Source organism: Rhinolophus sinicus, linkage group LG11 (genome assembly GCF_036562045.2).
Source record: "Rhinolophus sinicus isolate RSC01 linkage group LG11, ASM3656204v1, whole genome shotgun sequence".
Lineage (NCBI taxonomy): Eukaryota > Metazoa > Chordata > Mammalia > Chiroptera > Rhinolophidae > Rhinolophus > Rhinolophus sinicus.
Window position 1 is genome coordinate 18,025,124 of NC_133760.1, and position 13,604 is coordinate 18,038,727.

The 13,604-nt window shown below is 44.2% G+C and overlaps 1 protein-coding gene across 1 annotated transcript in view; it reads left to right on the forward strand.

Moving 5' to 3' along the window:
- KLHDC4 (kelch domain containing 4) overlaps nt 1-13,604 on the forward strand; it is a 41,247-nt gene that overhangs the window by 22,511 nt on the left and 5,132 nt on the right. Inside the window, exons 6-7 of the mRNA XM_019742724.2 lie at nt 3,285-3,377; nt 6,467-6,626. Coding sequence (XP_019598283.2) covers nt 3,285-3,377; nt 6,467-6,626 — 253 coding nt within the window. The remainder of the gene's footprint in view (nt 1-3,284; nt 3,378-6,466; nt 6,627-13,604) is intronic.

Consider the following 13,604-nt stretch of genomic DNA (forward strand, 5'->3'; position numbering starts at 1 on the left):
TAATGCTGGATAGAGGATAGAAGCTATCCTCTGGAAGATTATAGAGAATTGGTATAATTTCTTCCTTAAAATGTTTAGCAGAACTCACCAGCAAACTCATCTGGGCCTGGTACTTTGTTTTGGAAGGTTATTAATTATTGATTCCATTTTAAAAATAGATACAGGCCTATTAACATTTCTTGTGTGGGTTTTGTCAAATTGTGTGTTTTAAGGAGTTTGTCCATTTTCTTTGGGTAATCAAATTTGTGGGCATAGAGCTGTTCATAGTATTTCTTTATTGTCCTTTTAATTTCTGTGGGATCTGTAGTGATGTTTCCACTTTCATTTCTGGTATTAGTCATTTATGCCTTTATTTTTAGTTAGCTTGGCTAGAGGCCTATCAACTTTATCAATCTTTCTTTAAAAAATAACAACAGCTTTTGGTTTTGTTGATTTTTCTATTGATTTCCTGTTTTCAATTTCATCAATTTCTGCTCTAATTCTTATTTCTTTTCTTCTGCTTACTTTGGGTTCTTTAAATTTCTTCTTCATTTTCCAGTTCCCTAAGGTGTCAATATAGATTATTGATTTTAGATCTTTATCCTTTTCTAATATGTGCATTCAATTCTATAAATTTCTAAGCACTGCTTCCCCTGCATCCCACAGATTTTGATAAGTTGTGTTTTCATTTCCATTTAGTTCAAAATATTTAAAATTTTTCCTTTGACCAGGTGTTATTTGGAAGTATGGTGTTTAATCTCCACGTATTTTAGGATTTTTCGGTTATCTTGCTGTTATTGATTTCTAGTTTAATTCCATTGTAGTCTGAAAGCAGATATTGTATGATTTTTATTCTTTTAAATTCATTGCGATGTGTTTTATGGCCCAGAATATGGTCTGTCTTGGTGAATGTTTTATGTGAGCTTGAGAAAAACGTGTGTCTTGCTGGTACTGGATGGAGTAGTCTATAGATGTCAGTTATGTCAAATTGATTGAAGATGTTGAGTTCAGCTGTGTCCTCACTGATTTCTGCCTGCTGGTCTGTCCATTTCTGAGAGAGGGGCATTGATTTCCCCAACTGTGATAGTGAATTCATCGGTTTCTCTTCGCTGTTCTATTAGTTTTTGCTTCATATAGTTTGATGCTCTGTTGTTAGGTGCATACACGTTAAGAATTACGTCTTTTTAGTGAATTGATCCCTGTAGAATTATGTAATGCCTTTTTAAAATCCCTGGTAACTTTCCTTGCTTTGAAGTCTGCTGTCTGAAAGTAACTGAGCCACTCTCACTTCCCTTTGATTAGTGTTAGCATGATATGTTTTCTCCATCCATTTACTTTTAATCTGTATGTAACCTTAATGTATGTAACCTGTATGTAATCTGTATCTAACCTTTCTTGTAGACAACATATAGCTGGCTCTTACGGTTTTGATCCACTCTAACAATCTCTGACTTTTAATGGTGCGTTTAGACCATTGACATTCAAAGTGATTGTTGATATCGTTGGATTAATTTCTATCATATTCATTACTGTTTTCTATTGCCCTTGATCTTTGTTCCTATGTTTGTCTTTCACTCTTTTTTCTGTGGTTCTAATTGAGCATTTTATGATTCCGTTTTCTCTTCTTTCCTAGCATATCAGTTATACTTTTTTTAGTGGTTGTAGAATTTGTAATACACATTTACAACTAATCCAAGTCCATGTTCACATAACACCATACTACTTCACAAGTAATTTGAATACCTTATAATAACAATATAATTCTAATTCCTTACCCCCATGCCTTGTATTGTTGTCATTCATTTCACTTATATATACATACATGTGTATGTGTGTGTATAAAAGCTTACATAACCAAATACATTGTTGTTGTTATTATTTTAAACAGATTTATCTGTTTGATCAGTTAATAAAAATAAAAGTTTTTATTTCACCTTGTTCAGTGCTCTTTCTTGATGTAGATCCAAGTTTCTGACCTATATTACTTTGTTTTTCTCTGAAGAACTTCTTTTAACATTTCTAGTGAGGCATGTCCGCAGTAATGCATTGCTTAACGACGGGGGTATGTTCTGCGAAGTGTGTTGTTTGGCGATTTTGTCATTATGCAAACATTATAGAGAACACTTACATAAACCTGGACAGTACAACCTACGACACACGAAGCTGTGTGGTATAGCCTGTTGCTCGTAGGCTACAAACCTGTACACCAGGCTGCTGTACTGAATATTGCAGGCGGTTGTAACGTGGTGGTATTTGTGTATCTAAACATACATGAAACATTGAAAAGTATAATAAAAATACAGTATAAAAGGTTAAAAAATGGCACGCCTGTATAGGGCATTTAGCATGAATGGAGCTTGCAGCACCGGAAGTTTCTTTGAGGGAGTGAGTGGTGAGTGTGAAGCTAGGACATACTGTACACTGCTGTAGACTTAGAAACCTGTACACGTAGGCTACCTTAAATGTATTTAAAAATAAAATATCTTTCTTCAATAATCAACCTTAGCTTACTGTAACTTTTATTTTATAAGCTTAACATTTTAAAAAACTTTTCGACCCTTTTATAGTTAACACTTGGTTTAAAATACACACTGTACAGCTGTACAAGTAACTTTTCTTTCTTTATATCCTTATTCTATAAGCTTTATCTATTTAAAATAAATTTTATTTTTTATGTTTTAAATTTTTTTTGTGAAAAATTAAGACACAGACACACACGTTGCCTAGGCCTCCATAGAGTCAGGCTCATAATATCGCTGTTTCCCACCTGTACGCCTTGTTCTCCCACCTGTACGCCTTGTTCTCCCACCTGTACGCCTTGTTCTCCCACCTGTACACCTTGTTCTCCCACCTGTACGCCTTGTTCTCCCACCTGTGCGCCTTGTTCTCCCACCTGTACATCTTGTTCTCCCACCTGTACGCCTTGTTCTCCCACCTGTGCGCCTTGTCCTGCTGGGCAAGTAACGCGTACGGAGCTGTCATTTACTGTGATAACGAGGCCTTCTTCTGGACTATAAGCCAGAGGACCTGCCTGAGGCTCTTCTTGAGGGGGTGTCACTGTTTTCAGAAATATGTCCACTGTGGTTTGCTAGGTTTGTGTCTTATTTTCATTACAGATTTGGTTATAAGCGGGTAATGTACCATGAACATTCCTCTCTGTTAATTAAAACCTTTCAGGGTTGGGGTCCATGTTTTTAAACTTTTTAAGGAGCTTGTTAAGGTTCTGGTCAAATTAGGTGGTACTCAGTAAATGCTTATGAAACAGAAACTGGTCTAAAAAGTGTTTGTTTGTTTTTAAATTTTAGATCACCAGGGGGTCCTTCAGGTCGCAGTGGACATCGGATGGTGGCCTGGAAGAGACAGTTAATCCTTTTTGGTGGCTTCCATGAGAGCACAAGGTCAGTGCCAATAGCAGGAAGATCTTTCTTTCCTGGAGCGGTGAACTTTTTATGGGAAGATGCATTCTGAATACACATGGAAAATGCGGCCCATCCCCTAAAACCAGGGCCAGCTTCATGGACATGCAGCTCAGGTAGCCCCATGGGGCCCCTCACTCAGTAGGGCCTGAGCTAGTGTAATGCTTTGTGTCACTGTCTTGAAATTCTTACTAATTACTGAACAGGCCCCACATTTTGATTTTGCACCCAGGCCTGCAGATGCCCCCGGTCATATCTAACACAGGATTCTTGACTTGGGCGTGGTACAGAATCCCCTGGAGGGCTGCTTAAAACTCTGGTTGGTGAGCTCCACCTCAGGTTTCTGACTCCGTAGGCCTGGGGTGGGGCCTCAGAATCTGCATTTCTGCAAGTTTGCAGGTGATGCTGCTGCTGCTGGCCAGGGGACCCCACTTGGAGAGACACCAGGCTAAAATGAAAAATTCCTCGTTCCGGGAGATGCAGCAACCGCTCGCATTCTGCAGTGGTGTCTGAAGCGGGGCCTCCAGTTCTGTGCCGTGGTTACCTTGGTACCAGGTACCGCAGCAGGTTCCTGGCCAGCCCAGCAGGGTCCCTGATGGTTTTAAGACTGTCCTCTGTACAAGTACCCTCTTGTGTCCTTGGTTTAGTCCAGGAAAACAAGATACACAGTGAACAGTTTAGTTGCATTCCTGTTGCTGTCACACTCCAGTAATGTCTGGGGTAAAAGGTCTGGACTGTTGTAATGCCTAGTGAAGGCAGTGTTGGCCCTGCTTTTCCTCTGACCGTGACCGTGTCAGAGAAGGCGGACGGACATCTTTCTCTCTGTGTGCTTCATTTTCCGCTCTCCTCTCCCCTCCTCTCAAAAAAGAATATTATCAATTTATGAATTGTGGTGGCCCACTCACATTTTTGGCACATTATGGATCCATTTGAACAAATTTGTTTTCTGATAATTACTGGCTCATGAAAAGAAATCCTCGCACATATATGTGAATAAGGAGGCATTTGGTAGGTGAGGAGTGAGTATTGTAATTTATTTCCCCTATTTTCCCATCTTAGGCTGAGGTATTGTGTAGATTTAGGTCAATTGAAGCTTCACTTTTCTCCATGAATAAAGAATATTTTTATTAATTGAGAAAAGGGGATATAAATTTTTCAGTGCTTTTGGAGGGGATTTCAAAGTACAATTTAATTAAATAAGGAATGATTTTGTATCCTTAAAGGTATAACTTCGGTATAATAATGCTTTAATTTTATGTCTTGTCATATAATTTACCAAATAGTTTTTACACGTTCTCTTAAAGACTAACTATCAAGCGATTTGGTAGCGTAGGTTGTTGTCTCACATTAAAGATGAGGAAATCAAGATAACTAATACGTAGTAGGACTTGTCCTCAGCCAGAGTTGCTGATGTGCAGTTGGTCCCATGTTCCGTCCTCCTGCCCCCATCCCGGCTCACTGCCCCTGGTCCGCCCTCCTGCCAGGCGGGTGTTTGGTTGATTGTTGCTGTTTTGGATAAGAGATCCTGGGCTGTTTTTTAAAATTTATACCTAAGGAATTGTTGTCTGTATTCCTGAAACTTTTTTTAAAAAACAAGTACTTGTCACACACAGACATCGGGATTCATGAGTTTGTCAGTACATTAATTCAGCACCTACTGTGTGCAGGGCAAGGTGTGAGACGTCAACAGCCTCTCCTGGCACCACAGGGTATAAAGTGAATCAAGCTTTCCAGTGGTGCTAATGGGCAACCATTGCAAAATTGGAACTTTTTGCAAAGCTGTTGTCATCTGTTACCTTGTTTAAAATGATTGTTTCTGAAGTATTTCCAACATAAGGAAAAAATGAAGATATTAATTAGAACAGATAGCTGTGTGGTCATCATATTAAACAAATTAGTTTGACTTCAAAAAACAACCCAAATAACAGTTGCTCTTTATTTTATGTGCAGAATAGAATTATTTTGCTGAGAATCTGCAGTGTGAAATCTGAGGAAACAGTAGAACGTGGTGAAGTCTTTTAAAAACTCCAAGCCTCCTCATTCCTCAGTCCGTCCGTGCAAAGCCCTCCTCCCACAGAGGGTGCATTTGCCCGTGGGGCCAGTCAGAATGTTCACCTTGTTTCTTGGTCGTCCACAAGCAGACTTGTTCTGTTTCACAGCGCCGTGCTTTGCACAGTGTTCGAGGGTGTGGGCCAGCCGACCAGCCTTACACACTGGTCCTGCTCTGCAGCCCCAGCCTGGGATTAGAGAATGCAATGTGCACGAGAAAAATCCCTTCAGAGGGAGGGGGAGCTGCTCACTCCCTCCGTGTTTTCTCCGTTTGAAAATCAGCTCTGGCTTTCCAATTTGAATTGTTGGAATACATCGGTTATATTTTGGTGTAATTCTGACCTGAGGCCCCTTGGCATTGCCTGTGGCCACCTGTAAAATTCCCACATCAGTTTACAGCATTCTGTCTGTGATTTGGGCAGAGCTGCTGCTTTCCCCACACATGGGGCTCCCTTCTCAAAGCCCCTTCTGCGTTTTGAGTCCTTTGTCACTTAAGTCCCAGGAGCACTGAGCAGGGCAGGGCTGCAGTGCCTCCTGGGACACCTCAGCCATACATTCTCTTTGCTGCTGCCTGTGTTTATGGAGTGAAAGGATTTGCTTCTGGCGTCTTTCAGTTTCAGGACTTCTTGGCCCATCTTCCCACCCAGTCCAGGGTCTCTTCACTGCCCTTGCCAAGCTGTAAATACTTCACCCTGAGTGTTCACGTAGGTCTATAATTCATTGTTGAGTTTAAAATTACACTAGTAACCTAACAGAATTATTTGCAGGATTGTGATTTTATAAAGAATGTAGAGAAATATAGCATAACTTTCAGATCCAGGCAAAGTACTATGCTTCTATGGGCTAGCATTATTTCTGTTTTTAAATGCAATCTCACATATGCTTCCAGTCCTGTCATATGCATTTAAACTTCAGTTAAATAGAGAACTTAGTACAAATGGTGGAAAACGTACCTTTAATTTAAATCAGACTTGCTTATTAATATCACTGTCTTTTTGTTTGTGCGACTTCATTATAACCAGAGATTACATCTATTACAACGACGTGTATGCCTTTAACCTGGACACATTCACGTGGAGCAAGCTGTCCCCATCAGGGACTGGGCCCACACCCAGGTCGGGCTGCCAAATGTCCGTCACTCCCCAGGGCGGCATCGTCATCTATGGGGGCTACTCGAAACAGGTAAGACACGGCGTATAGGAAAATATAGCAACTTCTGTCTGTCGCCTTTTCAGTGTCACCAATAACGAAAACTTCCGAGTAAGATTGCACATTAGTTTCATATAAAGGATTCTTTTTACTGAATTCGAAATGGACAGAGATGGTGTTAATTTGCTGCAGCCACAGCACGTTCTAACCCCTATGCCGTGACAATGCTGCAGTGTGAATAGTGTGTATGGGGACCTGGATTCCTAAGCCTGAGATGCTAACACTGCAGGGTGTCCCACTGTAGAATATACCACGACTTGCTTCTCTTTCCTGCTGCCAGTCACCGTATCTTTTCTCACCTGCGAGCAGTGCCGACGTGCCGACGTGAATCCCAGCGCACGTCTCTCGGTGTGCGTGCACTGGCATCTCCTGCTGGCATCTCCTGCTGGAGCCTCACATGGCGTGTGTCCTCCAGACAGTGTGTCTTCCGCACAGCGTGCCCCTCAAACCTCCCATTGTATTTTTCGATGGATTTCAAAGAAAAGTACACAGACATCTGTACACTTCCCCCTAAATATGTGAACCTGCACGTCATTGAGTAGCGTTCAGTATTTAATTTTTCATGTAAAAATACCCACATTGACCTGCACACACTGAGTGGTCACTCGCTGGTCATGACAAATGCCTGCACCTGTGCGCCCTGCAGCCCTGCCCTTCCCTCCCCACCCCCAGAGGCCAAGGCTGTTGGGTGTTACCCACCGTATATTCCCTTTGCCTGTTCTAGAACCGCGGATACACGCAGCCACACAATATGTGCTCATTAGAGGAAGCCTCCTTTCACTCAGCATGTTTTGAGATTCGTCCACGTTGCACGTTTCAGTTCACTGCTTCTTCCTGCTGAGCAGTGCTCATTACATAACACACCACAGTTGGTTCATTTTTTATTGGTAGACACCTGGGCTCTTTCCAGTTTCTGACTCTTCTGAATAAAAGCTGCTGTGAGCATCCTGTGCAAGTCATTCTGTGGCTGTACATTTTGCTGCCTCTCGGGTGGGTTCCTAGGACTGGGCTTCATGGGCCACAGACGGGTGTAGCTCAGTTTGATAAGAAACCGTCACGCCTCTTCCCAGAGTGGTTGCACCAGAACCGCCCGAGAGCTGCGGTTGCTCCACACCCTTGCTAGCACTTGGTGTCACACAGTTTTATTTTCAGCCTTTCTAGTGGACGTGTGCCATCTCCTGTGGTTTTCATTCTCATTTCCTCTGGATGAAACAGACCCTCTGATTTGGTGGCTGAGTAGGTCACCTGTGGAGAGGGTGGGACAATTGAGACAGGGAGGTGTCCTGTGTCCTCCATCTTCCATACCCCACCCACCCCACTGAGCGGTCAGCCTTTGTCCTGGAAAGAGAAAAACAGTTGAGTTTTCTGCAGTTGTGACCTGCTTGGCCTCAGCTAGACGTTTGACAGTCGGGGGGGGGGGGGCCTGAGAAACGTGCTGGCGGGGCCCAAACGGTGCAAAGTACCCAGACCCAGTGCTTTATCACAGCACATGCTTCATAGAGTAAAATAGGATGCTAAACAGTGAAACCTTGTTAAGCTGATACCACTTTCAACAGAGTAGTGCCTAATTCTCAACACCTACTTTTCTCCGGCCCACCACACAAATTAGGTGCATTAGGTGCATAAACTGAGTCCACTTACTCCAGGCCTGTGGCATTTGAAATGCAGTGAAAAGCTTGTCTGTTTAGATTCATGGGGGATTTATCAGAATTAGTGAAAAATCTGAGTTATGGATGCTATGGAATGTTAAAAAGGGGTTAGTCTAAGTAGGTGATGGGCTGCATGGAGTAACTGAGACAGCGGTCTGCTCAAATCCCGATTGGAGTGTCCTCTACAGGGAGGATCCTGAATGTCGGAAGGGGGAGCTGCTCCTCCCTGCCTGGCATCACAACAGGGGCGTTGCTGGGTGACCTACACAGTGAGCTGACAAGACACCTAGTGCATCGTCCAGTGAAAATGCCCTGGAACCATCTCATATCGGCCTGCACCAGTAGGCTCTTAAATCATGAGGTGGGGGAAAGAACAGCCTCTTAGTGGTTTCCGTGTTTCACAAATGGTCCAACTAGGGACCTCAGCCATCCCTGTTCCTGCTTTTGGAAAATTATTGCCGTTGTAAGTCCAGGGGAACCAGAACGGAATTCTGATAACTTTCTAAAACTGACCTCCCATTGACCACGATGCTGAGGGTGCTGGAAGCTGGTCAGCAATGTTGGCAGGTTCGAGAACGGAAGACAGCTTGCTGCTGTCTCTACTGCTCCAGACACGTGAGCCAGGAGGAGTTCATGGCATGTTTTAAAATACAGCAGTGCCCCCTTATGTCTGGGGGATACGTTCCAAGACCCCCAGTGGATGCCTGAAACTAGATAGTCCCAAACCCTAGATGTACTGTGTTTTTCCGTATACATACATACCTGTGATAGAATTTAATTTGTAAATTAGGCACAATAAGAGATTAACAACAATAATAATAACATAGAACACTTGGGATGGCCGGTTGGTTCAGTTGGTTAGAACGTGGTGCTAATAACGCCAGGGTTGCCGGTTCAATCCTCCCACATGGGCCACTGTGAGCTGCGCCCTTCTTTAAAAAAAAAAAAGTTTTTTTTTAAATAAAATAGAACACTTATAGCAGTATACTGTAATAAAAGTTACGTGGATGTTTTCTCTCCAGTAATTTTTATATTTTTCTATCCAAAGCTATTCCTGAATCTGTGTTACCATCCCTTACTTGCAGTAAGTGGCTTTGTGTCACTCGTTTTAGGGGATCCCTCGCTGAAGTCTTCCTATAGGCCCAAGGCCTTCCTGGCACAACACACTGCCGTCAGTTGCAACATGTTTTCTGTTCATGTCTTCTCCACCCACACATTTTTTTTTTTTCTCTTTTTTTTTTTTTTAATTAAATTTATTGGGGTGACAACTGTTAGTAAAATTACATAGATTTCAGGTGTACAATTCTGTATTACATCATCTATAAATCCCATTGTGTGTTCATCACCCAGAGTCAGTTCTCCTTCCATCACCATATATTGCCAGCATCAATACTCTGCTCTCTCCAGAGGTCGTTATTAAGTAATGTGACGGTTATTTAAACACAGGCACCGAGATACTGCAACAGGTGACTCAGTAAATGGGCAGGTAGCATATACAGCCTGGATATACTGGACAAAGGAATGATGCACGTTCTGGCCTGATCGTGTGAGGTTTCATCACGTTATTCATAATGACGGGCAATTTAAAACTTATAAATTGTCTGTTTTGGGTATTTTCCATTGAGTATCTTGTGGTTGACCACAGGTAACTGAAACTGAGTAAAGTGGAGCCATGGATAAGCAGGGACTGCTCTAGCTCATCGTCACCTGTCTGGGAGCATGTCTCAAGCGCACATGCAGTTTGGGGAGGTTTCTGTCAATCAGCTGTAAGGCGGAACCGCCTGGCTGGCGGGCTCCTCCTCTTGCTGTTGGTTGTGTTGCTGTTTCTCAGCTGTCAAGACAGCGGCTTCCTGTGTTTGCACAGCCCCTGGTTTGGATGTGTTGTGAGGCTGCTTTAATTGGCCCTGGAAAAGCAGGTAACTTGAAGATAACTTCTTCCTCTTGGGGTTTTTCATTTTGTTTGAGTCTTGACTAGGTTGCGGCTGCTTTCTCCAGAATTTCACCCTGCTTTTTGGGGATAAACATGGGAATGCCCCAGTGAGGGGGCACGAGAAGTAAGCGCCCTTCAGAGTGCCGTCGGCGAGTCCGCTTCTCCGCAGTGCAGGGCCTTCGCTCACTCAGAGCTGTTGCCGCCTTTTCCAGGGATCATACTGCACTGAAAGCAGGCGTCTGGGGTGGGCTGGGGTGTCTGCTATCATGACAGTTGAAATGAGTCCATCTCCGAGTCTAAGACTGAGGGAGGGGGAGCTGCTGATTTGAGGACACGGGTACAGCGCTCGCATGAGGCCTGCAAGGACATGGCCCCCGGCTGGGCTGGGTGGGAGGGCAGATGGTGGTGTTCACAGCCCCGTGCTGGGCCCGGTGCTGGGCTGTGGGGTCTCAGGCAGACTTTAAATAATTTCGGAGACAGTGAGTTGTTTTTCAACTTAATGTGGTAACACTTGGTATACATCTCTCTCTCGGATGTCCTTGGATTCCGTCAGTACGGTATTAGATAGAAATTCACAAGGGGAAGAATAAATTCTGCTCTGTGGAGCGCACACTTGGGTTACTCGAGTGTGGCACTAGCGTCGGGCTCCGGAGCTGCGTAAAGGGGGTGCCTCGTCCATAGAGAAAAGCCGGACCCTTTTCAGAGCTTTGACTCCCTAGACAGAAGTTTGACATCTCCCCAAATCCATGCAAATTCTGTTTCCTTTTCTTGTACAATCGAATCCAGTGAAAAGACTAACAGGGTGAATTTAAAGCCAGTATGATAGACATTAATAGAAAGAATCCGTCGCACAGGTGATCCAAAATAAAAGAATAGCACAAGGCAGCCTTTTTTTCCCTTTGAGGACAAGGCGATTGGATTTTTGGGGCAAGTCACACTTCCAGAAAGGAAGCTGCTATGAAGGAGGAGTTAGGAAGCTCTTGGGGGTCCAGACCCGTTAACTACTCAGCTACTCAGCTCCCGTCGGGAGGGCGTGGCGTCCTTGCTCCCCAGCCAGCGCTCTCCCTGGCTGGTCACTCTGCGAAAGCTGCGGCCCTGGGTGAGCGAGTAGCCCTTCTTAGGAGGGCTTCAGGCTCACGAAGCCTGAAAGGGGACGTAGTTAAATGTTATGGCATAAAAGATCCCTCCCGTAGCCTGTTGGTTGTAAGAAGTCACTGCTGTCAGAAAAACAGCACAGTTAACGTCGGCAGGTGCAGTGACGACGAGGAGGCTGGGAGAGAGGTCGGCTGAAGTGCAGCTGTGATCTGAGTTTCTAATGACAAATAGAGATGTCACTGAATTCCTTTACTGTCCCCTCAGTAGGCAAGGCCTCTTGGTGTGAATTTAGTTCCTGAGAATGTTGGGTCTTTTGGTCTAGATTGGGGGGCGGCGGGGAAGTGGTAATCGCTTCCTCTGTGTTAATCTGCTAGGAAATGAGAAGACTATCTAGTCTTATTAACTGTAATATACAGAAATTGCAGTTGCATTGTGCAGATGTTTCTAGAAGGAAAACCAGAGGCACGCACCAGTTTTCATTTCCTGAGATTTGCAGCTGCTCCACACACACGACTGATGTTGAAGCCCCTTGGTTTTAGGACACTCGGGTCACATGTCCAGTCTACGGACACTTGGATTGTTTGTTTTGTTTTCCAAAAAGAGAAGAGCTTTTCTCCCTCCTTACGGTAAACACAGTATATACTCATGAGTTAACAGGAGAAAGGATCGTGCACATACATTTCCTGGCTGTCGGCTGAGCCGGCCTAGAAGCAGCAGCACCAGCAGCAGTGAGTGTCCTGGGGGCCAGATCTTGGTTTCTAACACCACCTCCAGCAAAAGGAACCAGGGCTCCTTGGAGAAACGGCCAATTCCAGGACTGGGGCAAGAGATATGCAGGATGAGTCTGGAGCATCTTGTAGCGCCAGGCCCTCAGGAAGCATTTATAAGAAACCACACTGATGGACTGTGTCGAAGGGACACAGGAGCCAACTGAGAGTTACTAGTGGCCAAAGCTGGAGCCATTTGAAAAACAAAGTGAAATGGTGTTGGATTATAGCCCACAGTGTAACATAAATGATCATGTGTCCACACACTGATAAATCAAATCATTGAATGGCTAAATCGAGGAGAAGAGACAAATCACCTATGCAGGATTCCACAGGAATTGTGTCGGTAAGGGCACCCTCCCAGAGGTGGAGCGTGACTCCCTTCTCTGGAAGTTGGGGCTTCACAATGGTGTCCTCCTGACGAGGACAGTGGAAAGTTGGCAGGGGAGGGGCTGACATACACACTTCAGTGAGGTGATGAAGGTCGACCAGCAGTGCTAAGTCATGGTGACAGCACGCACCCCTGCCATGGTGTGATGGGGAGGGTGCTTTATCTCTGGGATTCTTCACCTGAAAACCTACAGTCCTGTGTCCAATCATGAGAAAAACATCAGACAAATCCCAATAGAGGGACATTCTACAACACATCTGACCAGCACTCCTCAAAACTGTCAAGATCATCAAAAACAAGGAGAGTCTAAAAAACTGTCATGGCCCAGAGGAGCCTAAGGACTCATGATGACTAAACATAACAGGGTGTCCTGGGACAGAAAAGGACATTAGGGAGAAACTAAGGAGGTCGGAATAAAACGTGGCCTTCAGTTAATATTAATTTGTCAGTATGGGTTTATTAACTGCAGCAAATGTGCCACACACGTGAGATGTTAACTGTAGGGGGAAACTGGGTTCGGGGTATATGGGGACCCTCAGTAGTACCTTCTGAATTTTTCTGTAAATGTAAAACTATTTCGAAATTGAAAGTTCATGAAAAATAGGGAATTTAATGGACAAATGCAAAGAAGTTAAAATCTGCTGAAACCCTTCCACCCAGGAGAATATTTTTCCTTCTAGCTTTCCAGATACTTTTAGTGTTTGGGTAATAGCTGTGGCATGAGGCATGGCAGACGTTGCTGTGGAGAATGGGGTGTCTGGTCTGGCTGGGTAACAATTCAGGTTTGAAGCTGAACACTTGGGGTTCAGGCACCTGGGCTGGTTGTTTTAGGAGCTCAGTAAATGTTTACATGGATAGTGGCTGGCTTCTGCTTGGAGCATTAATTTGATCCTTGCAGTGACTCCTGAGTCACAGGATAGGAAACGTGATGGGAACTGAGGATGCACAGGAACTGAAAATGAAGGATGGTACAGCGTGATTGTCATGAGTGGTCCCCGTGGTGGTCTCCGGTAGAGCCCCATCCACCCAAAATAGGACTGCTGCAGGGCCGGAGAAAGCTCTCAGTGAGAGAGCACTGAGTGTTCCTAGCATGACTGTGGTGGTTAGAATGGCGGGTTT